Below are 27,225 nucleotides of genomic sequence, written 5' to 3' on the forward strand. Positions count from 1 at the left end.
GCGCCGAGGGCGACGCTCGCTCCCGCCGCCGCGGAGGGGCGGGAAGGGCTGGCGCTGCTGAGGTAAGGACGCGTGCGTGGCGCCGTGACGCAGCCGTTGCCGCAGAAACGCCCCGCCCCTGTTCCCGCCGCCCCGGCTCCCCCCCCCCCCTTCCCCCCCCCTCCCTCAGTTCCCCCCCCCGCCCCGTCCCGGTGCGGCGCGGTCCAGCGGAGCGGCCGGGAGCCTCCTGTCACCTTCAGCGGGGCCGGCCCGGGCGGGAGGCGCGCGGCGGCGCCGCCATGGTGCTCATCAAGGAATAGTGAGTGCGGGGAGCTTCCCCTTCGCCCCTCCGGCTGTGCCCCGGTCGCTCCCGGTGGCGCTTCGCTCGGGCCTGGCGGCGTGACCAGCGGCGGGGGGCGGCCCGGCCTTGCCCCGCACTGCGGCCGGTGGCGGAGGGAGGGAGGGAGGGAGGGGGGGGGGGAGCGCTGTGCGAGGGCCGCGGCGCCGGTGGGGGCGGGAGTGAAGGTCACGGCGGCGGGGTGGGGGCGGCCCGGTAACCGGCGGCACCCTCCGCTTGGGCGACCGGCGGGCACCGGCCTCCCGTTGTCCCTTCTCTGCGCGGCTTCCCGGTGCCCGGCCGGGCGGCTTGGGGAGCCCTATGGCGGGCGGCTGGGTTCGTCCCGTCCCCCGCCCACCGGCCTTCCCGGCCGCTTGTCCTCGCCGCCGGCTCCGCGCTGGCGGGGGTTGGGGGAGGATGTTCCCGGGGTCCCGGGGCGGGGATCGATGGTGCCAAGGGCCTTACCGGAGCGGGGAGCCGCCGGGGCAAGGCACGGGTTTTTTTTATGGGGGGCAGCGGCACCTCGCCCCCTTCTCCCTGTAACTGGGCTAAGTGGCGAGCCTGGTGTTGATCCCCCCCCCCCCTCCTTTAGCCGTGTAATTTCCAACCAGGGACTCCCGACAAGAGTGAACGTGCCAGAAATAAGAGAGCTCCAAAATATTTTCCTGATGTGGAAACCTCGCCTTGGAGTTCCTTGCCATCCCCGAGGCTGCTGCGGTGGTTCTGCCCCGTGATGGGGAAGAAGGGGTGGAAAACAGGCTGGGCGATTCGCGGCGAGCGTGTGTAACTATTAGTCACATCGCTTTTCGTAGTCTTGGCGTTCGGATGCTTTACGCGTGCTGGCGTGGTGTGCTCTTTTGGACCGGTGCACTTTGGCTAGGTGTCTTCAGGCTCTGCATGCTACTGCACATATTTCTTTGCTGAATTCTTAAGGTTAACTTGAGTGCATTCTTCAGTTAAGTGCATTCTGTCCTTTTAAACTTCTTTTGACTGATGGAAGAAGCACTTCCACCCCCCTCCCCCTTTTTTTTTTTTCCCCCCTTATAGAAGATACTGTGATCCCAATGACAAACTGGGTTTCCAGGTCTTAGACACATTTACCTGCATGGTGGTGTCCTCTTTATAGCAATTACTTTGCCAGATCATGGACCATGGTGTAGATTTAAATATTAAAATTATGTTGTGGGTTGTACTGATCCTTGTAGTTGTCTTTAAACTTGGTTAACTTTTTTTTTTTTTCACCAATCCTCAAACCCTTGCTATTTTTGTCCGACAACAGGAGTGTAGAATTTAAGAGCAGCAGCAGAGCTGGTCTTTGTAACATAGAGACTCTGTTACCTTCTGTGGTGTTAAACTGGATCACAGACAGAAACCTGGTCTAAATGTTTAGTTTCAGGTCCATGAAAAGATAATTCACTTATTCTTCTATAACATCTGTTTTGTTGATATTTTCCTGTTAATTTAGTTGGTTAATGTACTTTTCATCTTATAGCACCTGTCTGGTTTATTTCTATTCACATTCATATATATTTTTCATGCTTCTGTTTACAATTTCTTCCCCTGTACTCCAGTAAAGCTCACTTGCCAGTGAGCTATGCTACCCACAGGGCGTCACGTAAAGATAGGAACATATGTGCTTTAAGTTTTCAGGTTTCTGAGGGTATGAAAAGTTCATTTTGATGAGCATCACTTCCAAAAGTCATTTTACTTGATAGTATCCTTCACCAAATCAATACATCTACCAGTCCTTCACACTGCCTGTTTCAGAAACAAAATGTAAGTGTAAATGTTAAGACCAAAGGTTAAAAGACCAGAATTACTAAATTTGTTTCTTTTTACAGGCTTCCATTTCTACTTTCAGAAGGGTCACCAAACCTTTTAAGTCTTGTCATTAGCTATATCATCCTGTTTCTCTTCTTCCCTTCTTTGTGTCTTTACTAAGACATATATGGTTCTAAGGACAGTCAAGGTTGCTACTGTACTTTAGAAATGAGCATTTATTTTTGACTTCTTGGGATTTCCAATAGCTCTAACAGTTGCACATTCTGCGTTGTGTCACTGTACTGATTCTGGTATAAATCTTTCGTGATGTTGTACATGGAAGTTGTCCATTTTCTATGCTATTTGAGATGGGTTTTGACTACATCTCATGTTCCAGGAAGCAGTTGTTTAAGGCATATAGAAATTACTTGTTTTGATGTGACCTGGCTATTTGAAATACTTTTCTGTTATTGTTTGATTAATTCTGGTTGCCCCAACACTGCATACAGGTACATTACTGCCTACCTGGTGTAGGTGGTGAAAATATAAGTGAGCTGTAACTGTATGTTATCTGAGCAGATTATTCTTATGTCTCTGTGACCTCTTGTCACATTCTCCCTGTTAAATCAAATGGATATTATTATGTGCTCTGCAGGTATTTTAAGAGACGTTAGAGAAATAGAGCAATATAACAAAAATCTGATGTCACATCTTTTATTGTCAGACAATCTGTATCTTTTCTGTGCAGCTTCTTGTACTGATGGTTATGCAGTGATAGCTTTAACATTTTAATTTGATGCCCTATCAGTCTTTCAGACTTATCTTTCATTTCTACGTATCCATCCTACAGATAAGCTGAATGGGTTTCATTCATTTGCTTGATTGTATTTTTTTTTTTGGTTTCAGGGTTTGTAAATGTTGGTTCAGGTCTTGCTTGCTCTCCTTATTTTAATTTAAACTGCATCGGAAGACCTTGAGGAGAATCAGAGTTTAGAGACTCACTTCCCTTTCCTGTGAAGTGACGATAATGACACTGACCTCTGCAGCTGTACTTCCCTTTGCTGTCATTTGAGGCAGATTTTAATCTAGGAGGGATCTTAAATGTTCTTCATAATTTTCAGGCCTTTAGTATGGCTGACAACCACATTATATAATTTCTCATAAATTGATCAAGTTCTGTCACAAAGTTAGGAGTCTTTGTTCCTGCTCCTGTGAAGCTTTTCTTCTGGATCCTCTTGAGTAGTCTTCCCTCCTCCTTTATCACTTGACTACCTATAAGTGTTAGGCATCCCCCACATTCTTGGTTTGCTGGGCTAACCGAATTGTAAACTGTTTAACTGCTTTGTGTTTGTTTCTCTGTTCATGAATAGTGAACTCTAAGATAATATTTAGATCTAGTGTCTTTCAGATTTCTAAATGGAATTTCATTAGCTTACATCAATCTTTTTACACCAGGTTTTCTAAAGAAAAATATTTGAACTCCATTCCAAAGCCACTGTTTCTTCCCCGTTTCTTGGTCTTTTGCCTTTATTTATTATCCTATCTCTCTTTTCATTCTTACAAGAGTTTTTTCCGGTTAATTAACCTAATGTCATGCTTGATGGCATGGTCTACTTGTGGAAATCCATTTTCTTTTTTGTGGTTTGTTGTTTTTTGTTTTTTTTTTTTTTGTTCTCTCTTATGTAGGGAATACCATACTGAACTGGACCAAAGGTCCTCTTCCATCTTGCCTTCTAGCAGATATTTTTAGGAAACAATATATAAACAGAGAGTAAGATGATTGTTGTTCAGTATATCCTACCAGTAAGTGGCATATGGACTTGCACGAACTGATCAAATCAATTTTTAAAATTGTTTACACTTCTTGTGTTTGGCAAGGAATCCCATAACTTAAGTATGCATGATGTGAAGAAGTATACTTGATTGGTCTTAAATTTGTTGCCTAATGATTTTTATTCTTTTCTGAGTTGTTCCATTGACTCTCTAATGTTCTACTTATATCTTAACCCTTTAGCCGTTTTTACTTCCATGCTGAAAAGCCTAGTCTAACTACTTTCTTCTTGCACAGAAACATTTTTTCCCCATCTCTGATCATATTTTTTGCCTTCCTTCATTTGTTCTGTATCCTCTTTGACATGAGGTGACCAGAATTATATGCAGTGTTCAAGGTGTTGATGCATGACAGATTATAGTGGCATAACTGTCCTTTTCTTGTGTGTATGTATGGTATTCCAGTTTCTGATGTCATGTTTACTTTTGAACTGCCACTGAGCTGATGTTTCCAGGTGCTTTTCCATAAAGATACCAAGATATTTGTTGGTGACAGCTAATTTGGGGCTCATTAACCTCATGTATTTGAGGAAAACATGTGTCTATAGTGCATTATTCTGCTTTTACTGAGTGTCATCTTCAGTTTTCAGTAGTTCTTTCTGCAGTACTTTGCAGCCGGCACAGAGTGTTGCTCTCATAAGTAATCTTTCATAATCTGTAAACTTTTGCCCCTCTTATGGTTTGTTCTTGTGGTATCTTGCTGGTAACATTCTTCTAGTGTAGAAAAAAACCCCCAGATTTTCACCAGTGTTGCTTTTTGAAAATCAGTTTATTAATAAGAGGAGTTTTTCCTGACCCCACTATATTCTAATTTCTTTAAGACTAATTCCCAAAAAATTGGGAATTCTACCCATAGTAGCTGTATCCATTTTGTGTCTGTATCTTGCTTTGGTTCCTTGTTTCAACATCCTTACTGATAGCAGAGGTCAAACACAAATCTAGTTTTGGAGCAGGATAGAATATTGTGAAAGGTCCTAACATGCATGCATTTTTATCAGCTTTAAATTTAGTTTTATTCTTGTCTTCTTCAGAAAATCTCAGTGTGACTTCTGGCAGTTTTTGCTCTGTAGCCCAGTCAGTTGATTCTAAGAGGCATTCAGGAAACCACAATGTGAAAAAAGTGACTCATGTATAGAAATGGCAACACCTTCCTTTGCAGTCAGCTCTGAGAAAGCCTTCCATCTAGTTCTTTATTCAGTGTTGTTTCCTACTGGATAGGACATATAAGCAAATCGTGTAATGGCTTGTGACTATCACAGGTATCTACAAAATTGTTGAAGCACATAGCAACGCTCTACGGCAACTTGTTGAGAAATAACATGTGGCTGCTGAAAGGACGTAGGGAGAGGGAATGTGCAACTGTTTGATGCTGTGTAGATTTGTGGGCTGGTAAGGTATTACCAGTAAGGGTCTATGAGAATTATACAGTTTTAGTATAGGATTGCAATTACGCTCTGTCATGTATTGATTCTCTTTGAGGCGATTATATAAATAGTTCTGGGAATAAAGATAAGTGCTAGGGGTGCTAGTACTAGGTGGATGCTGGAATACTGGGGGGAGAGGAGACCTGTGTAGCCATTGCTGTGAGGAATGCGTCACGGAACTTTTGCAGCTGCAGGGATATTTGTTAACTTTCTGTTTCTGTATTCCCTTTCAGCCGTGTTATCCTGCCTGTGTCTGTGGAGGAGGTAAGTCCTTTTCTTCTTGCTTCCTTTCTTTAGGACTGTAAATAAACTTGAGGTCAAAGCAGCTTATATGAACAAAAACTGGAAAATGCAAGAGAAGGATATAGCTGTCTTTAGGATCCCTGTGAGCTGTTACACATTCACCATCATTTTGACCAATTAATTGAATTTCTTTAAGCCTAATGGTACTGATTATCTCTCCTATAAAGTGCTTTCAGATGTGTTGATTACAAATCTTGACTTGTCAGACTGTTCTAAAGTGCAGTTTCCTTTTGATTAATACTATTGTTATTTTCTTCTATTTTTTTAATGTAGAAAGGAAGCTTTAGTACAATTCTAAATTACCCTTAAAAACTGTGTTTTGCTGGAACTCTTTTGTTTTAAACTCATAGACAAAGACCAACAATTTCTTCTGATTTGCAAGCCAGGTATAGCAAAAGAAAGATTGTGTGTATCTTTTGTAGAACTCTTTAAGACTTGACTTCTTTAGCTCTTACAGAAGGAAAACTTTCTTTTTGTTCAGGTAAAGCTCTAAGTGAGAGAAGAAATGTTGTTTATAATGGACATGGTGATTTTGATTGCCAAACTGGCCATGGAATAGTTCTGTAGTCTGTGGTTGATTCCCTGCTGTTTTCTCTGAGAGTTGCAGCTTGCCTTTTCTTCCTCCCTTCTGCATTGAACACCACTTCTGCAGAGAATCTGACCATATAAATGTTTTCAGTTTTTTAACATTCATACTAGCAAGGTAGATGAGAAATTGAAATGACTGAGTCACTGAATCTATAGCACTTCTGTAGTAGATTCCTTCTGGATGTATTTTTTTCTTTGTGATCCTTGGCCGTAAGCCTTAGGTTTGTGAGCTCAGATCAAGGGCTTGTTCTAACTCTTAGGGAGAGCTGTGATAACAGCACTCTTTCAGTTTTCTTTCCCCTGAATATAGCAGCTACTGTGGCAGAGACAGTGGTGAACTGGATCATGGCAGCACAGTTTTAAGCATATCTCTTTTATAACTCTTTTTTGACAGAGCAGTTTAGAACTTGATATAGTGTATTCCTGCAGCCACGAGGCTGGCTAGTGAAAGAAAAGCAATATCTAAGCTTAGTTCTTTGTTCCTCTGGATCAGTTTGCTGTGACAGGCATCACATGCTGATGGAAAGCCTAGACCTCTGATCAGAGAGTGGTTTTAGGTCTGTGTTCTGTGTTGGCGCAACAGTAAGGCTGTTAATGCCAGAAGTCTGTCTGTTGCTTAGTCCTTACCTGTTGTTTATATGCTTTCTGCATGAATCTGTTTCAAGCAGTTTTAACAGAAGTTCAACTAAAGTATTAGAGTAGGTATGTTTGGATCTTTTTTATTGTGCCTGAGTGCTACTTGTGTGGGGAAGTCCTTGACAAAGAAAGGACTAACATGATAAGCTTTATCAAGTAAGCAAAGGATGCAAACTTACAAGTCAGAGAAAGCTATGGGTAGGTGGTAAGGTATTCTAGAGCTCAATAAATAGCAGACTTTAGCCTGAATAACAGGAGCCCTGCCTCATAATGATATGCCTCCTAGGTATCAAGCTGTGTGAAGAGAAAGTCAAAGCATTAGTATACAGATTGTTTCTTTGAAGGGGTTAGACTGGATGGAACTCAGCACAGGGTTTTTCTGAGTTCTCTGATAGTAGGATTAACCTTCATCCAATTAAAGTGAGTCCCTCACTATGCTCTTTTCCCTTCGTGGCTGGCTGTTCAGTGCCAGGCATGTTTGAGCCTTGTGTGTAGGCTGCTTGTGTGGAAAATTGAGGTTTTGGGTGGTATGTAAATCTGTTCGTTTCTAGCAGCCTCCTTGTCTGAGGATGCCTTGGGGTCATCTGTTTCAGAAGATGTATTTCTCTCCTCTGGATCAGAGGAGTTCCAGAGAGTTGAGTAACCTACTGAGAAGTCTATAAAGTGAAGAGCAAGTAAACTTCATTAGAAGAGAAGGAAATAAAATACTGGAGAGAACACCTTAATATGCTTGGATTGTGGAGAGACTGCCAATTTGACCAAACTTAATTTCTCCCCAGCCTTGCATACTGTCAACATGTCCCTTGAGTGATGCTCCTTTTCAAGGTCTGGTGGTTCTTGCATGATAGGCCAGATTTCAGGAACCAGTTCCCTAAGCAGAAAGAGCGCTCAAGTTTGTTTAGCTTTGCATGTGTACTTATGTGATATGGTAGTTTTAAAGATATGACTAAGAAGAAAGGTTATTTCCAGTGTTGATTCAAAGGATGACTACTGCTTTGGGTCTGTGTATTGCTTCATCCCCCTTCCTGTGTGGAAAGATGCTGACACATCTGTGCATCACTTGGTCACTACACTGCCGTCTGTATTACAAAACAGCTGTTAAGACTTCATTGCTTTCAAGGATTTCTTTGTGCACAAAACTCTTAAATAGGGCTCTGGAGACTTGTGGCTCTTGATTGTGTAGCTGCTCATTAAGCATCTCTGGCTAGCAAGAGGACTTCTGATTTCACTTTAATATGGGCAATTTTTGCTCAAAAGACTTAACAGTTCACACCTTCTGCATGCAAGTTTTTGCTGAAAGTCTGATGCCAGTGTGTAAGATAGGGAATTAAGTTAATTATGACTTTTAGGCATTGTAATAGGGCTGAGGGGGTCTTCTGTGTCATTCTGTGGTATGCCAGGGATTCTGTGTTCAGTTTCCTCACCCTTAGCAAATGGAGCTTAACCAATAGTAAGGAATTCAAGAGAAAACTAGCTATCAGGAAGGCACTGGGGAGATGTGGCTTAATGAATAAAGAGATCAGTGCTAAATAGTTAGCCAAGTAACTGCTAAGGTGGGAACAAAACGGTGGAAGAGAAGCCCTGGTGATGACTAAAACTTGAAGGCTGGGATGTAGGAGTTAGACTGTAGCAGACTGTCTTCTACTAGGAAACTCAGCCAAAATATGGTCCTGCTTAAGTTCAGGTTGCAAGCTGCATTCTTGTGTTGTTTTATACATTGTCACACTGCAGGAAGCAAAAAAAAAAAAAAAAAACCAAAACCAAAACCAAAAAAAAAAACCCACCCATCTTGTTGTATCTTAGGTGCTAACCTTTACACTTGTACTCTGACCAACATCACGTTGCACGGTGACAACTTTGAGAGCGTGGACTGGAGCGGCTGTGTGGGTGTCTTGCCAGCTGCCGCTTTGAAATGCTGGTATGGATTAAAGCTGTGTGTACACATTCTGTGCTGCCTCTTTGTTCCTCTCACATGGGAAGGAGCTTGCCAAACACAAAGGACTCTTATTTATTAATCGTATTCAAAGCTGCTTTCAGGAAAATAACCGTTCATGAAGATGGCTACATTGATATCAGGCCTTCTGACAGAAATTTGGTGTAATGAAGATATGTTGTCATCTGTATAAGAGGTGTTGTGACACAGATCAAGAGGGATGAAGGTTTTTTTGAGCTATTAGGTCTGCAAGGATAGGTCTGTCTGACACTTTGGGCTTCATGGAGCCAGAATCTCTTTTTTTGTTAACTTTTGCAGGCAAATGCTGTGGGATTTGTTCATTGGGACAGTTTTATTTGGGCCTTTTCCTCTTTTATCAATGCGATTAAAGGATCAGAAATAACAGGGAAGATTAAATGGCAAAGATGCCAAACCAAAGGGCTTATCCTCTTAGTGTCTGAACTTTGACCCATGTATTTAAAATGGAGAAGGACTGAACGAGAGACTGTTACTGAGAGGAATTAGTTTGTGGAGACCTGTCCTGAGTCTTGCTGCAAAGCAGTCAAAGCCATTCAAGCCCTCCCCTCTACTGCTGTAGTTGCCAAATTCATGATAACTTTTCTTCTCTATGAGTGTACATGTGGCTCTTACTCTACTAAATCAGCTTGCTTCTAAGATTTCACAACTCTCATGTTTTCCTCTTCTGGAGGTGAGTATTCTGTTTTGTATGGGTCATCTGTAGGGAGTCATAAGGAAAGCAATGGAGTGTATGAAATGTCAGAAGGCACAGAGTTGTATTGCAGCCCAAAATCCAGACTGAAACCCAATCTGCTGCTGACAGCGCGTGAACTGTCCAGCTGAGTGAGGGGTGTTTGTACAACGTGGGCCAGCACCTTCTGGAGAGATCCAGCAGAGCTGTCGCTCTTAGCTCAAAAGCAGTCTGTAGATTGCTTTTCTTACGGAGTACTTTTATTGGATGGCTGTTTGTTTTGTTTTGTTTTGTTTTCAGGGGTAGTCTAACAGGTAGTCAGGCTTACTTAATATGCCTATGTGTTGCACTTGAGACTACAGAACACTTGTTTAAATCCCTTTGGTATGCTTTTTGCCCTGCCCCGGGTTAACTGAGACCAGGACATCTAGCCTTATTACTTTGGCTTACCATCTACTACTCTTCCAGTAGGGATAAATGTTTTCTTGATCTTTGTTAGCACCAGATGGTACAAAACACCACAGAGCTTGGGTGTTTTATTTTGGATGCTCTGACACTGAAATTTAACCAGTGTAGAAATCTTCCTTCATTGCTGAAGATGTACTAGCCCAGTGAAGTATTTCTGGATTGTCAGCTCAGAGCAGTATTCCACTTTTCCAACCTGCGTTTTAGTGTAGGGTGTGGTAAGTGCTATTCCTGATTCTGCTGGGGAAAAGGAAGAAAGCATGAACAGTGTTCCATTGCTCTGTAGTTAAGTTTTAGAGTTTTGTTTATGGTTTCGTTGTTTTTTTTTTTTTTTTTTTTTTTTAATCATTGCTATTCTGATGCCTAACACTTTGTGGATTACCCTTTCAGACTGCTTCTCTCTACTGCCTTTGGCAACAGTTGCTGTTCTGATCACTCTCAGATCTGAAAACTTAACTCTTAAATTTGAACACTTCCTTTTGAACTTAGTGCTTTAGCTTCTTTGTCCTCAAACCTTATCTGCTCATGTAACTTCACTTCAAAGAGCCCTGCGTGCATTTCTTCATTTGATCATGTTTCTTTTGAGCTCTGCATCCCCTTTTTTAGCTACCAGAGGCAAGACTGTATTAGTCTTTGCATCTTCTGCAGACAAGGATGTTCTCTTTTGCTCATACTGTTGATTTTTCCTCTGTTCTTCCCTGTGAAACATTTGGTCATGCTTCTTATAAAAGAGATTGTACGGTATCAAGTAGTTTGAGTGGTTCTTGGGAAATAATGCTGCCAAGTGTGTTAATTATCTTAAGGTAAGAATTTTACTGTATGTTGAAATTCTGTGCTGTCCCTGTTAGTGATTTAATGCTTGTGGCTAAGAGGAAGTGTGATACAGGAAAAATCCCAACCCAGACAAAGATAATAGGAAAAATAATAGGGGCAGCAGTGACAGCATGGATCAACTGGTCATCTGGGACACTAGTTGGTTCAATTATTTAATTAGATAAAGTTTTCAGAATGGATTTAGTTATGTGGAAGTAAAACATCATTTGACAGTTGAGAAGGAAGGAAAAGGCTTGGTTGTAGAGGACCTGACAGAACAGTGTTTGAAGTAGGTTCAGAAGGGAAATGGGTGTTCATTGAAGAGAAATTACCTGATCCAGTCATAATGTCAATTTTTGCAGAAGAGGTTGAAGCATGTTAGTAGGCCTTGTCATAAAGGCCAAGAAGGGTAATTTCAGTATATTCAGCCTTAAGAGGTTAGCAGTATTTCACTGGAAAGCCCACTGGTGCAAATACCCTCTTTACTTCAGGTTTTGTTGTTTTGAACTGCACTTGGGGGCATGTTCATCTTTGACTGTAATGGGCTCCTAAGTGTTGCACATCTGACAAGTATGTTTCTCAAAGCACTTAAATTGGGTGGTGCAAGTACCCTTTATCTTCTGTCTTCCTTCTGGAGTTCTTCACATCCTTCCCTGCTACCCCGCGTTTTGTCAAAAAAAAAATCGTGGATAAAGTACTGTATGCTTATTAATTTAGGACTGGCAATGTGTCATTCTGCATTTGACCTGAACAACTGAAACACTTGAGTGCCAAAGAGAGTAAAAAACAATGGATTTTGAAACAGTATGCCTGAGGTCACCTGCATTGGTGCTCCTTTAATCTGTTTTACTTTCTCTTGAATTTGTGTTGGTTTGGAGCTTGAGATTTAAGGGTTAAAGGTGTAACCATCCTATTGGCAGTGATTTCCTCCTGACTACTGCTCAAGCTTTCTATATCAAAATGAAATTAAATGAGCTGCTTATCTGGACACCCAAGTGGATGTCCTTTTCTCTGCTTTCTCCCCAGATAATAAATTTATCCTTGGCTTCTTCTGGGAAAGTTATTACTTCTGCTAAATTATAGCTATCACAATAATGTGTCTTTAACTTCTTTAGTATCAGGTGGGACAGCTGTATTCTGTGGCAGAAGCCAGTAAAAATGAAACTGGTGGAGGTGAAGGAGTGGAGGTCCTGGTGAATGAACCCTATGAAAGAGATGGAGAGCGTGGGCAGTACACACACAAGATCTACCACTTACAGAGGTATGTGAAACGTTTACTTTCCCAGAGGTGGGCAAGGTTCCTTGAGCAAGAGGAACTGGTGGAAGATGCAGTAGGGTTGCAGGGGCTGTGTAAATCACAGGTTATGTAAAGGCTCAAAGACAGGGAAGAAAGACAGGAGCGTAACAGCAGCTGGGATGTGGTACCACTGGAAGTGAACATCACTGGTACACCTATCCATCCCCAAGAAAATCTGGGTCTGAGCTCTTCAAAGCAAATTTGATCCTGTTGCCCACTATTTTCATATTTAAATTTGGCTAAAGAGCAAAATGCCTCCCAGATTTCAACATGTTTTCAGCCTCCTTTTTTCTGCCCCTCCCCTCTTTTTTTCTTTCATTATGTAAAGAAGGTTTAGATTAACCTGTCCAATTCAGCAGTCTTTGCAAATCATCATACTGCAGGTGGGAAGAACCCCACCAATTCCACCAGTGTGCACATGTGCAAGTCTCTAGCATCTGCATTTCAGGTGATGTTCTGCCTGTCTCAGAGTGTCTGGGCCGTAGCTCTCATTACATGTAGTTCTTACCAATGCCTTTCTTCCTATTTCCAAATTCTGCAGCAAAGTGCCAACATTTGTGAGAATGCTGGCCCCTGAAGGAGCTCTGAATATACATGAAAAAGCATGGAATGCCTATCCTTACTGCAGAACCAGTGAGTGCGTGGGGAAGGACTGTGGATTGCTGGCTTTTTGGTTTCTTGGGGATGGTGGGGAGGGTAGGAGGAGTTAAGGAAGGAGGCAACCATCAGGGAAGCTGTTTCAGCTCATAAATCTTAGATTTCTGTTCTCTAAGCCCTTTCTGTGGTCAGGAAAAGCAAATTATAGTGCTGTGGAGTTAAAGAAATGCCCTTATCTGATGTGCTGTTAATGAATGACAGTGGAAAAGAACAGACCAAGAAACGGACGTTAGTTCTACTAAAGAAACAGATGTGTAACACTAGTGAAATGAATATATCAAGGATGATTTTATGTACTCAAGTGCAGCATAGCCTGGTGGGAAAAACAGTAGAAGATGCAGGAGGGGAACAGGGAAGATCTTGGTTGCCTCTTGCTTAGTGCAGTTTAATGGGAGCAAGTGTTACGAGATTGATACTTGCTCAGTTGCAGAATCTGAGGTTATTGAAGGTTGAACAGGTAATGCTATAGCTGCTTCTGGGTTGGGGGCTTGACACAGATATCCAAATCTCATCCAACAAGTATAAAGTGAATCCATCTGTAAGGTCTGGGGTGTCTGGATGCTGTGCAAAGTGGTGAAATAATGTCAAATTAATTTGCTACAGGAATGTTTAGTATTTTATTTACTCATTGAAGTTATCAGGCACAACGTTTAACCACTACTGTTTTGGTGGTCTTTGTTGCTGTAGGAAATGCAAATTTGTCTTTGCCTCCAAACTTCTGTAGTATTTTTGGCTATGTTTTATGCTGTTTGTATCTTTGAAGGATACATTTTCTGCTACTTGGTAGTGGTACAGTTGCTATGGAAACTGTAAACTTTAAAATTCCAACTGTTCCTGAAACTCAATATAGAAAAAATTATTTTTCAACAATTTCCTTAAGAGTATTTAAAATGAAGTGTTTTAAAAGAAGGAAAAAGCTTTGCAGTGGGGGAGGATAACGTTAATTCAGTATGTGAAATCATATGCAGCGGTCTAGGAGAATGCATATTTCAAATATAAGATTCAGATAGTGTCGTCATCAACTGCAGAATAAGTTTCTAATACGTCGCATAATTCAAGATGCTGAAACAAAGTTATTTACAACCTATTTTTCTCATTTTTATGCAGTTTTCTTGCTGCATATTACTTAAATTAGCTAGTAAATGTCTAGCTTATTTCCATGTTAAGTATACTGAACTGGTTTAAACACAAACAATTCTTTCATTAACTCTTTAAATTGTGAAAACAGATATGACTAGGTTGATTCCAGTAGATTTTGTTAGAGATAATGCCTAGCTATATCCTCCTCCTCTTTTTCTTCTCCACCAATTTCTGAAACAAAAGTATGGAGTGAAGTTGCTTTATCGCTCTTAGATGCTTATCCTTCAGTTACACACTGCTAAAATTCTACTTAAGTGGCAAAAATGTGATAATAAAATCAAGTACAAGACTTTCCAGTACACTTGAAGAAATTTCAGATTTTGGTATGCTAGAAATGATAACATAACAAAAAAAAAATCCTCAACTGTAATAAACACCAATATAATATGAGATAGAAAGTGCTTTGTTGTGGGGGTTGGAGCAGAAGGCAGTTTTTATGCGGAGGCTGACAAATCTGGTTAGAGAATCTGCCAGCCTGACATGAATCAAGAAAAGCTCAGAAAAGTTGCTGAAACCTTCACTTGCTCGTATTGGGCAGGAGGGAAGAACCCATGCATGTGGCGTAGGCTGCCTTGTGGATTATCATGTTACTTTGGGACATGGTTGGGTATTTTGGTCGTATGTGAGAAGACTTGGATGGCCCCGTGTGAATCTTTGTGCAACATAAAATGCCATGCTGGCTTACAGCGAGTGGCATGGCTCTCTCACTACAGTTTGAAATTTAAGAGCCAGGGACACAGTAAGAACTAAACCTGTGTAGGAGTTAATGGTACTTCTGCCTGTGCCCTCCTGTACAAGGTGATACTAGCATGCTGCTTTCTGGAGCACTGCTTACTTGCACATCAGCTATTACATAGAGCCTTTTAAATTTGAATAAAGCAATACTTCTAGTTAATTGTGCTTCCTGGTATTTTTTTTAATTATGTGAGATCATCCTTCTTACATGTCCCTGTATCTCCTCTGAAAAGCTCAATTGTTACTTTAATATGCATATTATATACCATTATCAACGTAATACTGCAGATTGAGGGAATTTAAATGTCTAGCTTACAACTTTCTGTAATTCTGCACACTTGTTTGTGCTGTAATATGTTGTTTTTATGTATTTTGAATGGAAGCCTTGCTTTGCTCCTTTGAGAGTATGAGCTCTAAATGAGATTGTCGTTGTATGCATTTACTGTTTCTACAGTGAAAATGAAGTGAGGATTGCCTAATAGTTATAACTGTGGGCTGGTGCCAAGGAGAACAGTGTTGGTTCTTTTCTGCAGTTTGACTTTAATATTAATGTTGCTTAAATGTTTTTAGAAAAGCAATTTGATGTGTGTTCCACTCTTCTGAGTGTCAGCATGGCCTGTGGCCAAATGTCAAGAAATTGAGAAGTTATAACTGCAGCTGAAATGTGTAGGAGTTGCTGCTGTAACGCCTCAAGTGCAGGCCCTAATTTGTAACAAGCTGAGCATCTGAGTTTTAATGGACATTTCTAAAGAGATTAATTTGTTTGCTTTGCAAATGAGGAATCTTTCCCACAGAGAAGAAATTAGGAAGGTGAAGGAACCTGTTTAAAGGCAGCTGCATGGTCATGGGAAGGTAGAAAGCTCTAGTTTATAATTAGCACTGGTTTATTCGGTATTTTGTTTGGACTAGCAGGAACAAACTTCTTGCAGAAGTAATGAAATGTTCTTTGAGATGAAGTTCGGCCTTTTAAAAATTAGCCTCAGCTCCGCTTGCTTGTTCTCTCCCTCCACCCCAACATGTCAGTCTAAAAAATTAGCCTTCTGTAAATCGCTGTAAAAAGCAATTTTCAAATTGTTAGGGGTTTAGTACGGTCCAAAGCCCAGCAACAGACAATTAAGGTAGCTGGATGTGTGTGATAGGTGATACAGGATGGTGCTGTCTACCGGATGTTGGGTTGGAAACTCGCAGATTGTAACGGTACCTTAAAACCAAAATTGCTTCTTAGTAAAGCCCTCACATTAAACTTCAGAACAAACCAGCAAAGTTCAACTCTAGCTTTAGACACCCTTATTCTTCAGTAGAATTGCTAACGTACTCTGATGGCTCAGGTAGAACAGATGCTGACTGTTACAGGATCTTTAATTGCTTTTCTGTGTTGAATAATTGAGCCTTACTATCCAGGGAGTTTGGTTACCATGAGCAGTAGAGATGCAGAGGGTCTGGTTACTGCATGCAGGAGCGATGAGGTCTGCACTGGCCTGAAATCCAGCATGTGTTTGCTTCAGAACTATGGAGAGGTTTCTTATCTGCAAGCTGAGAAAGGATTGGTAAAATGCTGTCAGCTGAACATACTTATTCCATCTTCTCATCCAGCTGGCTGGAGTCCAGAGAGCAGAAGTGGCAGTACATAATTAATTGCTGCTCCTCTGGGTTTCCCAAGTCTGAGAATTTCCAGAGGAGAAGGGGGTGAAGTTAGCTAGTTTTTATTGACTTCTAGGGTTTTTTCCTCAGCAGTATCAGCAGCCCCCTGGGAAGCTGAAGTTGTCCCTGTTTTACTGATAGTGGGAGGAGGGCGATGGTTGCGGTACATTCTTTTTTCACTAAAGTACTATATCTCTTTCTTTTCATGTGTTGATTTCTTGGACCAGTTATTACAGTAAGTATTGTTTTTACTGATGATCTATGGAAGCATGTGTAATGTCTGAAATAAAGTGTTATGGGTATAAGAAGCTGTTTGGCCTGAGCTAAAGGCACTTCAGCTTTTGTTATTGTAAGATCATGTAGATTAAACCCCCTTACCACCTGTGGCATATCCACAAACACTCTGTAACTAGGGACAGAGATCTTTCTTTACTGCAGCAATGCTCAGCTTTACAAATGGGAATGTACCATTGCCTAGATCAGCTGATTAAGAGAAAGTCAGCTCATACCATTATGTCCCTTTGAGTAACATGTCTTTTGAATTTGATATTTCCTTTTTACATGCTGAATGTTTCACTGGCTTGTGCTTTTGTTTCTACTCCCTTGAGGGAGGATAGGGTTACCTCTGGAAGTCCTTTTCTACTCACAGTAATAATGAGAAATGGAAAGTTTTTTGCTTACTTGGCAGATCTGTGCTTCTTGTCCCTTCCGTTTCCAGTGTCAAAAGCTCTTAACACATCAATTTAATATTGTTATTCATCCAAAGAGTTGCATCCAGATATGTACTCGGTGCTAGATCAATAGCTCTTTGAACAGACAATTTCTGCCTAGTTAACTTATGTTACCCCTTCTAAACACTAAATAGAGTGGCAGATATTGTCCTTTAAAGAAAAAGTTATTTCTAAACTCCAAATGTCTCACTAACACAATGGAACTTATGTTTTTTTCAGTGAACAACTTGTGGTTTATTTGATCTTAAGTATTTAGTGATCAAACAGTTTTGCTAAAAGTAATGATGTGTTTACAGATAATTCTGAAGTTCCTTAAGTCAAACCCCCAATCAAGTTATAATTCTTTGAGTTGACTTTCCTAATGCTTATCTAGCTAATAAGAAGACAAGTTATGTATCCAAAGAATAACAAGAAGCTTTATTTTAATGACAGAATGAGTATATGAAGGATGACTTCCTGATCAAAATTGAAACCTGGCATAAATCAGATCTTGGAACACAAGAGAATGTAAGTACTTGTGTCATGTATTTTATTAATCTCTTTAATGTCACAATGCTGCTTTCTGTGTTAGATTAGAGAATTGCTGTGTGGAACTGTCTATTCGCTGTGTTCTTGAGTTTGAAATGTTTATCACACTAGCAAGGCAGAGACTCCCTTCTGTCGGCTTCTCATATATGCTGAATAAAATTGTGCCCCAAACGCTGTTTCTGTGTGAGCACTTTTGCTTCTTTAGAAGATCTCACATTGTGTTTTCACCATGGTGTCCTCTGTATGTGGAAGGAGAACAACACTAAGTGTCTGCATCTCCATCTGTTTTGGTTTTTGTTTTTTTTTTTTTTTTTTAATGATTTTAGAATGAGAGTGGTCTGTAGTTGAATCAGTTACAATGGTCTTGTACTTTCACTGCAGGTTCATAAACTGGAGCCAGATGTATGGAAGAATGTAGAAGCTATTTATATAGACATTGCTGATCGGAGTCAAGTACTTCCCAAGGTATGGTAGGTGGGTAAGAGCTCCCTAGTGCGGGAGGCCTTGTGCTAAGAAAGCTAATGTACAAACGGTGTTCCCAGGGGTGGTCACGGGTAACAGGACAGATGAGAGGAGGGAAAAGCATTCCTTAAAAGTGTTTAAGCAAGCTAAAGGAAGAGTTCTTCTACAAGCTATGTCAATACTGTGTATAAAATGTGTTGCTTAGCCTTACAGTGCATGTAACGGTGTATATATGTAGTTCTACAGCACTGTAGCTGACTATCATGCTTGAATATCAAGAAATGGCACTGCCCTTTCTATACAGGCTCTTTTTAAAACTGCCTCATTTTTGAAAATGACCCATGGCTTCACAAGTGTATCTTGAAATCATGTAGCTAGTACTCTGTTGTAAGAATCACTACAGTTACTGTAAGAAACTAAGGGATGTTTCTGTACTGTACTGGGAAAAACCCCAAGTATATAAAAATGGAATGTTGTTCGAGTTTCCCCACTTAGTATTTCTGATGCCATTCAAATATGACTCATTTACCTGTTGTCAAACTTGGCCTTGGGTATTAAACCAGAATTAGTACTTATTTTAGCTTTTCTTTCCAATAAAGATGAAATGGTAGAACATGAGTAGCATCTGATGCTGATAGGTTAGGCAGGTACTAAAATGTATCTGCAGATACAAACTACTCTGAATTAAATGCTGTCAGAGAGCAAGGAGAATTCGCCTGGAGCAGAAGACTTCTGAAGAAGATGCTACCAGCTGATCACTTTTGGCACTAAACTGATAATGATTTGAATTTGTTTTCATTTTAATTCAGTTGGGCGGGGGGGAGGTAGGAATAGAGTACATACTCCAGTTCCAGTCTTAATCCAAGATGCAGGAAGGGAATACTGCAAATTATTTCCTGTGCAATAAGGGGCATGACTGATGCCTCTCTCTTTTCAGTGGTACTGTGAGTTTGACTGTACTTATTTTCTAGTATGCAGTATGTGAGCACCATACTGATACAGTGCTGAGAAAAATACTAGATGTCACCAGCTCCAGAGAGCATAGCTATTTTCTGCAGCAGCAGTGTTTAGCTCCCAAAGAATGAGTGGCTACAGGAAACCTGTCCTGAGGGTTTGCAAATCTTCTGATAGTCTTACCCCAAAGGAGTCCTTACAAAGGTTGTATCAGTTTGTTACCACTTCTTCACGTAGGTCTAGGACACAGCACAGGGGGGAGAAATATGTTTCCTTGAAGAATGCCTGACCTAATGTTGAAGTCTGAAAACAGTAGCTCTTGAGAAGGCAGTTAGAGGTTAGTCTTTGCCCACCAGAAAAATAAATCCTTTGTGACAATGAGCAGCTGGATAATAGTAGGATAATTTGTGTTTCATCTTGTGTGTCTGTTCAATAGGATTACAAGGCAGAAGAAGATCCAGCAAAATTTAAATCTGTCAAGACTGGACGTGGACCTCTGGGTCCCAACTGGAAAGTATGTACTGCATGAGTTCAGGAATGGTATCAGCTTGCATGACTGAAGTATAGATACTGGGACTTGGAGCCAAAGATATATATACGTAAAACATTGGATTAACTTCTGTAGAAGGAAATGCAGAACTCAGCTGGTGATCTCTTCTGAAGTTAAAGGAAATGGAAGAGTTTGGTACAAGTAGTTTGGTGATTTACTAGAACTCATTCTGAGCTGTCTGGTGTTCAGCTCAAGGGTTCACTCAAGAGAATTCAAGGATCAAAATAGCTGAGTTATGAACAGCAGTGTTTAACCTTTCACTTAAATTCTTGGAAGATGAAGACTGTGGAAGTGCAAATATGATACCAGTTTTTAAAAGAGACCCCAGAATAGGTTCTGGGGACCTACAAGTGTGCAAGTCTGATCTCTAGCAGGCAACCTTAGTGGAAGCTGAGGTTGATATGATTCATTTAGGAAGAGTGGATATGGTTCCTGTAAAAGGAAGTAGGAAATTCCACCTTACAAACTTTGTAGAGTTTTCTTTAAGGCTTGATAATTACATGGATGACTTAGATGATAAAATCTATTTCAAAAATATTTTAGATAGGGACTGTGTCAAAAGACTTTTAAGGAAACTAAGTAGCCATGGCATAACAGTGAAGATACTGAAATACATAAATTCAATGAAAGAAAAAATGGAGAACAGAAAAGAGGAAGGAATGGTTCATACTCAAAATGGAGGGAAGGCCACCTGTGGAGAAAACTAGGGTCTATTTTCATCATGCTTTTAAATGCCCTGGAAAAGGGATGAGCAAAGATGTGACAAAACTTGTCAATAAAAGATAGGCATGGTGTAAATATGCAAGATGATTGTGAGGAACTGTGGAAAGACTTCATAGTTATGACTGAAGGACCTGATTTCCTGGAGACATTTGACCCGAGTCCTGATGTGAATATCTTTGTGTCTTTGCAGAAAGAGCTGGGGAAACAGACAGATTGTCCATACATGTGTGCTTACAAACTGGTAACAGTCAAGTTCAAGTGGTGGGGTCTGCAAAATAAAGTTGAGAACTTTATACAGAAGGTAAGTGAACTCTTTGATGGGGTGACATGTGGAAATGAGGCGTGTTTCATCTTCCATCTACTTTAGTACCTCAGCTGCTTCTAATAGTGTATCTGCCTGCAGATATTGAAACCTCAGGCAATATAGTCAAGGCCTCTGCCTGATATACTGCTATTGGTTAAAGTTGGATTAAATTTGCTGCTAATCCAAGGGCAGGGCTGGCTGATTGTTCTGTGAATTGGCTATCCAACCACTCTAATATATGAAGGTAAACTGGGTGTTTTGCATTGTTTAATAGATCAGCCTGAGAATTGCAGTCATTTGGTAGTTGATTTGTAAATGATGAGATGATGCATGTATACTAGAGCTATTTTGGTAAGAGGTAAGACATGTTTTTGTGGGGAGATAGTTACAGCTTCAGTTATCTGATCCTCATCAGCTGAGGATTTTTCTGGCAAGTCATAGAGCTCCAGTCATGTTTTCCTCTCTTAGTCTGCTGCTTGAAAAACCCATGTTAAAAAATAAACAGATGGTGGGAAACTTCATTAACTTAAAACATGAGTAATTGCTATCCTGAAAAGAGCTTTTTCTGTGGCAGAGTTCATAACCCATGAACTGCAGCAGGATGCGAGAATCAGTACGTGCAATTTTCTAGGCAATGCCTTGTTCATAGAATGCCTATGACTTCAGATCATGGAGACTTCTCAGTGGTTAATATTGATAAACTATAGTGCTGCTTCTGCAAAAGCAATTCTCTGGTGATACAATCTAAAGAGAACTCTAAGGGGGAATAACCATGCTGCTGCAGGATTTCAAATACCTGTAACAAAAGCCCTGAACAAACGAGTGTCTTGAATCTCTTTCTCTTTTTGAGTGTCTCTTCAGATACACGTTTGAATCAAAGTAGTCAAGCTGCTTTTGATGAGAGCAGGTTATCAGATGTGAAACCATAATTGGTAAAACTGAAGTGTGCTTCCTTAATGAGAACTTTTCAAGAGGCATTGTATACCCCTGTCTAATATAATGATTTTGTCTACCTTATCTCCTATAAAATGGAAGTAAATTGCTCCTAACTTGAAGTATCTTATGCACATTAGTTACCCCTGCTGAAAGCTTTTCATCTGTGGAAAACAAGTTTAGGGTTTTTTTAGGTCACTGCAAAAGAAAAAAGCAAGAAAGGTACATGTCAACCCTTTACACTTGCTAACCTCCATTTTTTAGCAAGTCAAGGATTATTTTTAAAATACTTTTATTGTGTTTCTCCTTTTTTCTGTACCTTCAGGCCAACTATCATGCTCTAAGTAAACCTAACCTGGAGCACTTTACTCAGAACAATACTGTCAAATCAAAGGAAATTACTAAAGCATTCACTAATTCTTTCCGTGCATAGTGCAGGCTGCTGTCTAGCCTTGAAAAAAAGAAATTAATTTCTCCAGGGATTCGAGGTTCTAGATATTCTGTTAAAAGAACAAAAATGAGCTAGCTCCAGTTTCCAGTTGTGGCAGCTATATAGAAAGGTGGGCGAGGGAACTGGTTCTTCAGTGTACACATCTCTGAAAATTGTTATGATCCGGTTAGATCCATATTAATTGCCCTATGAGTAAGCTCACTTGTATGTTTTATTCCTCCTCCTTCTGCAGCAAGAAAAGCGTCTCTTCACAAACTTCCATCGGCAGCTCTTTTGCTGGCTTGATAAGTGGGTTGATCTGACTATGGAGGACATTCGTAGGATGGAGGAGGAGACCAAGAGACAGCTGGATGAGGTCAGTGGAAAAGCAGGGCAGGTGTGGGTTGTGCGAGAAACTGTTTCTATCCAGTTCAGTAGAGAGAAGACAGACTGCTGCATTGTCATAGCAAAGTGTGTGTTGTCCTCCTGCTATTTAGGTCATGCTGCTTGTGCTTTGAATGATTGGCTATGACTCCATTGTGCTGGCATCTCCTACGAACCATTATGGATTTCTTTTGTTTGTTGTTGAGCCAATAAATGTATTGAACTACAGGTAATGAGGGTATGAGTGGCAGTGATTCATTTACTACTTTAATACCTTCTATTAGCTTTTACCCAAGGCTGAATGATCATTTTTGTCTTGGTTATTTTCAAAAAAACAGTCCAGTAAAAGTATTTTTAGCTCTAAGTATTATGAGCAGGTAGTAGGGGTATGTAACAGGGTTCTTACTATAAGAAACACAAATTTGGTAATAATGAGTATATTGTTCCACGATTTGTGTCCTGCACTGTACCCTTCTCTTCCTTCATGCCTCAGGTTATTTCATGATCGTTTCATGTACACTCTGCCCTTTGGATAATGGTTCCAGATTCCTAGCAGACCTGCAGCTTAACTAAAAATGGTGCCTGCATGTGCATATTCACAAACACTGATTTGGGATGCTCACATATAATCACTGTCTTGTATAGAGGAGGTGGCTTAACGTGTTCCATACCAATAAATTTTGAGGTATCATGTGAGAATCAGTACTTGAATAGTGTTTCCTGTTTCAGATGAGAGAAAAAGATCCAGTGAAAGGAATGTCGGCTGCAGATGACTAACATGACTTCTTCCTTGTGCACTGTAGGTATCAAGAGAGTTTGATAAAACTCTGTATTTCTCTGTTTAGGATTAAAAATACATTTGGGTAAGAAATTATACTGTCCATAGCTCCTGGCAGGCAAATCTGTGGTATTAATTGTTTTTATAGTGAACCTGTTTCGCTGACAAGTTGATGAGTGAGTTTGCTGTCTTGTTTCAGAATTATTCTAAAGAAATGTTTGAGTGAAAAGTGTAAGAAAAATGTGTTAAAACATTTTGTAGACTTTACTGCTGTTCTTATTTCTGTAATGCCTGTGTTACTTTCCATGAGATAAACTTCCCATTGCAGATAAACTTTTGCTAGTCCCAAAAGAATAAGTTGGACCTGCAAATTCCTTGCAAATGTGCTTGGGATGTATTTCTCACATTGTTTGTTAGCAGTATTTACTAATGGGCCAAGGCCTGGAGCAACACTTGCACATTGCAGGAGGAAGCAGCAATGACAGATTTAAAGCTTTTGACTTTTTTTTCCATGTATTTTACCATAAGTATGCTAACTTGGCAGGGGAGGGACTGTCATGCTGGAGAGCATATATGAATTTGCCTTTGTGGGCCAGATCCCTAGATTGTATTCTAGACAGCATGCTAGATGATAATGTGTAAGCAGTGCTGACAAAATTGAAGCTTATTCTATTAAATTGTGTAATCAGTTTGGGGTTTGGTGTTGGTGAATTTTTCTTAGACACTGTACAAAAATGTGGTAAGTATTAGGGAAGTAAGAAGGCAAGGAGAAAGAAGAGATTGTCCATTATGTAGAGAAGTCCAAGTTACTAGCCACAACTTCTTTAGGGCAGTAAAACACCATCCTAGCTATCCTTGCAAAGAATAGTGTGGGGCAGAACTGCAGCCTTACTAAGGACAGGCTGTTTGCCTCTGTTTGTCCTGTTATCTGCTGGTTGGTTGGTGGCAAGTGGGGAACACAAGGTGAGGGAGTGACAGAAAGGGTGTCTTCTGAGAGATACATATTAATTTTTTAAAGCAACTTAAACCTTTTTCGTTTCTCCTTCACTCACATTTACTCTAGTTATTGGAGAAATGAGTTGGTGGTCTTCTCAATTGTATTGTAGTCTCCAGACTTGTTAGATTGTTTAAACTGCAATTTCTATTTGTTATTTTTAGGCTATATTGGAAATTTTGCACTGGATTAGGGCTGAAGTGTAATGATGCAGCGGTGTATTGCCATTGTCTGCACTGGTGACAGTGTGTCTCACATTTGCTTCCTGAAGCTTCAGTCTGACACTTCTTTTGGCACACTGCTCTTCCAAAGTGGTTCTAAAATACTTTCCTGTCGTCTCTTTATTTTAGTTTGCAAGACAGTCGTCAGGAAGGCCCGGGGAATCCACACTCTTGACTGACGGACCATCTCTGGATCAAGCCTTTCTATATCCAATCGGCAGGCGATTTTAAATCTCCCATAGCTAATTCTAGATGCCCCTTAATATTGTGAGCAAATAGACCGTCTGGTACTAAGCACTCCAATGTTAGCACGTATACAAAGGAGATAGCTCCTTGGAGACGTGTGCTCCTCCCTCCTTTTTTTTTTTTTTTTCATTGTGTTCAGACCAATTTCCATGTGGCCCTGTTTGATTTCCAAGTGACATTTTTAGCTAAAATAGTCTTGTGATGTGGTGACTTAGTTTTTTTTTTTTTTTCTTTTTTTTTCTTTCCAAGTGGGATAAACTGCCACCTTTGTTCCTGCCCAGCCCTTCACCATTATTTGAATGTCTATTTGGAGAGGGAAACTGTCAGTATTTTAGAGTGCAAAACTATTCCACAAAATACTATGCTCTGACCTTTGCTCCCAGGGTAAGAAATTTAATGGCATGTAATCTGAATACATAATCAGGAGTGGCCAGATATAGTTCTTGGTCTGTGATGAATTGTGATACATGGCTTCTGCACGGCATTACTTTGTTCTGTCTTAGCATACATGAATTAAAGATTGCACAGAAGCTGCATTTGGCGTCCCCATGCTAGGGCCTTTAGCACATAACTGTTGAGTTTCAATGTAGTTGTACGTGGTCCCTTTGGCCCAGGTAGCTATGTTGTCCTTCAGCTGTGTGTGTCAGTCTTACAAAATCATTATGAAAAGTTGCTTGAGATATGTTGTAACTTCCTGGTTCTTTATTTACTAAGACTTCCCATAACTTACAGAGCAAAAATAATTTTGACTAATAATAATGTGATTCTCCCTGGACAAATTGGGATGTAGCAAAAGCTGGTGTACATGTAAAGTCTTGGTATCTGATTACATCCAGGTGCCTGGGTCGGTGGTTCTGCTCAGCAATAATATTCTTCCTATTGCAAGACTGACTAAAATATCTCCTTTCATGCTATAAAAAAAGCAACCTATAAAGACCAGTTGTTTTCTAGGATATGTCAGTTGTTATAGATCACAAAGGATACTGTTAAACAATGTAAAGAGCTGTGGTTATTTTATGAACTCAAATACTTACTGTAACTGTCCTTATGTTGGTGTCAGCTTTAGACAATCAAATAAGCAGAACAGAATCAAAGAAATGCTGCTTTATTAAATACGTATGAGAAAAAACCCAATTTCTTTGCTTATGCCTAAGGCCCAATGTTTGATTTTTCTTTTTTTTTTTTTTTTTTCCTAGTAGTAATCACTTTATTTTCCACTTCTGTATTTGGCAGCACTAACACAAAATACTGAATGCCAAACACAGTTGTGGGTGTATCACCACTTTTGAGGAGTCTTTTTGGCATTCTGTAATACATCCGACTCCTTCAGCCCTTCACATTCCTGCAAGCAGGAGATCCTGAAATGATCCTGTGCCATGCTGAGCAAGTATGTGCTGGGATCTGAAATATTTTCAGTGTGAGGAAGATGAGGCATGCTCTGGAGGGAGAGGATGGCACTTGGTTTCTGGGGAGGGGGCAGTTTATCCCTTTATTTTTAGTTTGTTATTTTGCCTTACTCATGTCTAAGTGCAATAAGCTCTGAATTGTACCAGTAATTCTGGCAGGCTCTTCTCAGTGACCTCAGACGGTTTTGCGGGGTGGGGGTGGGGTTTGAGGGATTTTTAGCAATCTCACCAGACAGAAGTAAAACAAATTTATTATAAAATAGGTGAAGAAACTAAATTTTAATCTGTGAGGCTATTTGGGACCAGGACGTTTCGTGGCATCTTCTATAGCTGTTCAAGAAATATTCTAGGAGTTTAGGCCCCAGTTATAGTTCTTTCGGTTTAAAGTATTTTTAACTGAAACTTTATGCACTGACTTCTGTTTATGTTTGTCGGTTATGTTTTGAGGGATTCTTATACTTGAGGACAACCTGAGAATACACGTAGCAGACTTGTTCTTTCAATTTGTGTTATCCAAGAGGCTTTCTACCCGATGACACTAATCGCTGTGGAAGCAGATTGTAACATTCCACCATGCAATCCTTTTTTGATCCTCTGATTTCAGAGTAAGAGCTTTTACACAAAGCTTTCCTGATTAGTGGAAAAAGTGGTGGTGGGGGGAAATACAGGAACTCCAGCCTGAATACTTTCCCCCTCCCTGCCCCTTGCTTGCTTTCCTTCCACTTTAATCCAAAGTGAAAGCATCCCTCGGCCTTGGGATGGACAAATCCTATAAAGACCTTTTAGTCTTGATGCTTGGTTCCTGCTAGCCAGCGCAGCTAAGATCACGCAGCATTACCGTGCTGTTATCTTTCATCGGCTTTGGCAAGAACCCCTCAACCCACCGGCTCCCGGAGGGGTTATCGCTGGGCTCTTTGTCTGTTGTAGGGCGATGGTTATGCCGTGACCCTCTCTCTGACCCACACTGGGGGGTGTTTGGGGGTGCAGACAGGCACCTCGCCACAGCCTGGGTCAGGCCGGTTTGCTGGCAGGGCCGCTTGCCGCTCCCCGCCTTGTTCCCCCCCACCCCCCCTCCCCGCTGCACCTCTCTGGGTTCATCCCCGCTGGGCCTCCCCGACACGTTCAGATGGGTTCATCGTGCTCTTTCCTTTGGCAACACACACTTTGTAGAATGGGTTAGATTATCTCGTTGTTTCTTTAAATGTGAGTTTGTGCCTTTTTTGTCTCCTAAATCTTCCAATACAGGCATATTGGAAACGAAATCTAATAAAATACTAGACAGAGCCTTTATGCCTCCGCCTCCTTTGTTGTGGGGGCTGCAAATGGCGGCCGG

The 27,225-nt window shown here is 40.8% G+C and overlaps 1 protein-coding gene across 3 annotated transcripts; it reads left to right on the forward strand.

The window, feature by feature from the left end:
* Positions 1-43: 43 nt before the first annotated feature.
* Positions 44-27,176, forward strand: PITPNA (phosphatidylinositol transfer protein alpha). 3 transcript variants are annotated; one of them, XM_042791714.1, is made up of 12 exons: positions 44-62; positions 5,565-5,595; positions 11,894-12,039; positions 12,617-12,708; positions 16,476-16,483; positions 17,412-17,486; positions 17,889-17,972; positions 19,360-19,437; positions 20,387-20,497; positions 22,117-22,239; positions 22,977-23,046; positions 24,370-27,176. In XM_042791714.1, exons 4-11 carry the CDS (start codon positions 12,639-12,641, stop codon positions 23,022-23,024), a joined length of 597 nt encoding a protein of 198 aa, XP_042647648.1. In that variant the 5' UTR covers positions 44-62; positions 5,565-5,595; positions 11,894-12,039; positions 12,617-12,638; the 3' UTR covers positions 23,025-23,046; positions 24,370-27,176. The 3 variants fall into 3 exon arrangements, with proteins under 3 accessions (XP_042647648.1, XP_032859431.2, XP_042647647.1); XM_033003540.2 differs by lacking the exon at positions 44-62 and adding an exon at positions 148-298; XM_042791713.1 differs by lacking the exons at positions 44-62; positions 5,565-5,595 and adding an exon at positions 9,367-9,500.
* Positions 27,177-27,225: the final 49 nt, after the last annotated feature.

This window comes from Tyto alba, unplaced genomic scaffold (genome assembly GCF_018691265.1).
Source record: "Tyto alba isolate M040663 unplaced genomic scaffold, T.alba_DEE_v4.0 Super-Scaffold_19, whole genome shotgun sequence".
NCBI lineage: Eukaryota > Metazoa > Chordata > Aves > Strigiformes > Tytonidae > Tyto > Tyto alba.

Bases quoted from the DNA above. Each gene is read 5' to 3' on its own strand.
- PITPNA (XM_042791713.1), top strand. From the start codon at position 9,420: ATGAGTGTACATGTGGCTCTTACTCTACTAAATCAGCTTGCTTCTAAG. The intron at 17,487-17,888 runs GTAAGTACTTGT...CTTTCACTGCAG, and splicing joins ATCTTGGAACACAAGAGAAT to GTTCATAAACTGGAGCCAGA. The intron at 20,498-22,116 runs GTAAGTGAACTC...CTCCTTCTGCAG, and splicing joins TTGAGAACTTTATACAGAAG to CAAGAAAAGCGTCTCTTCAC.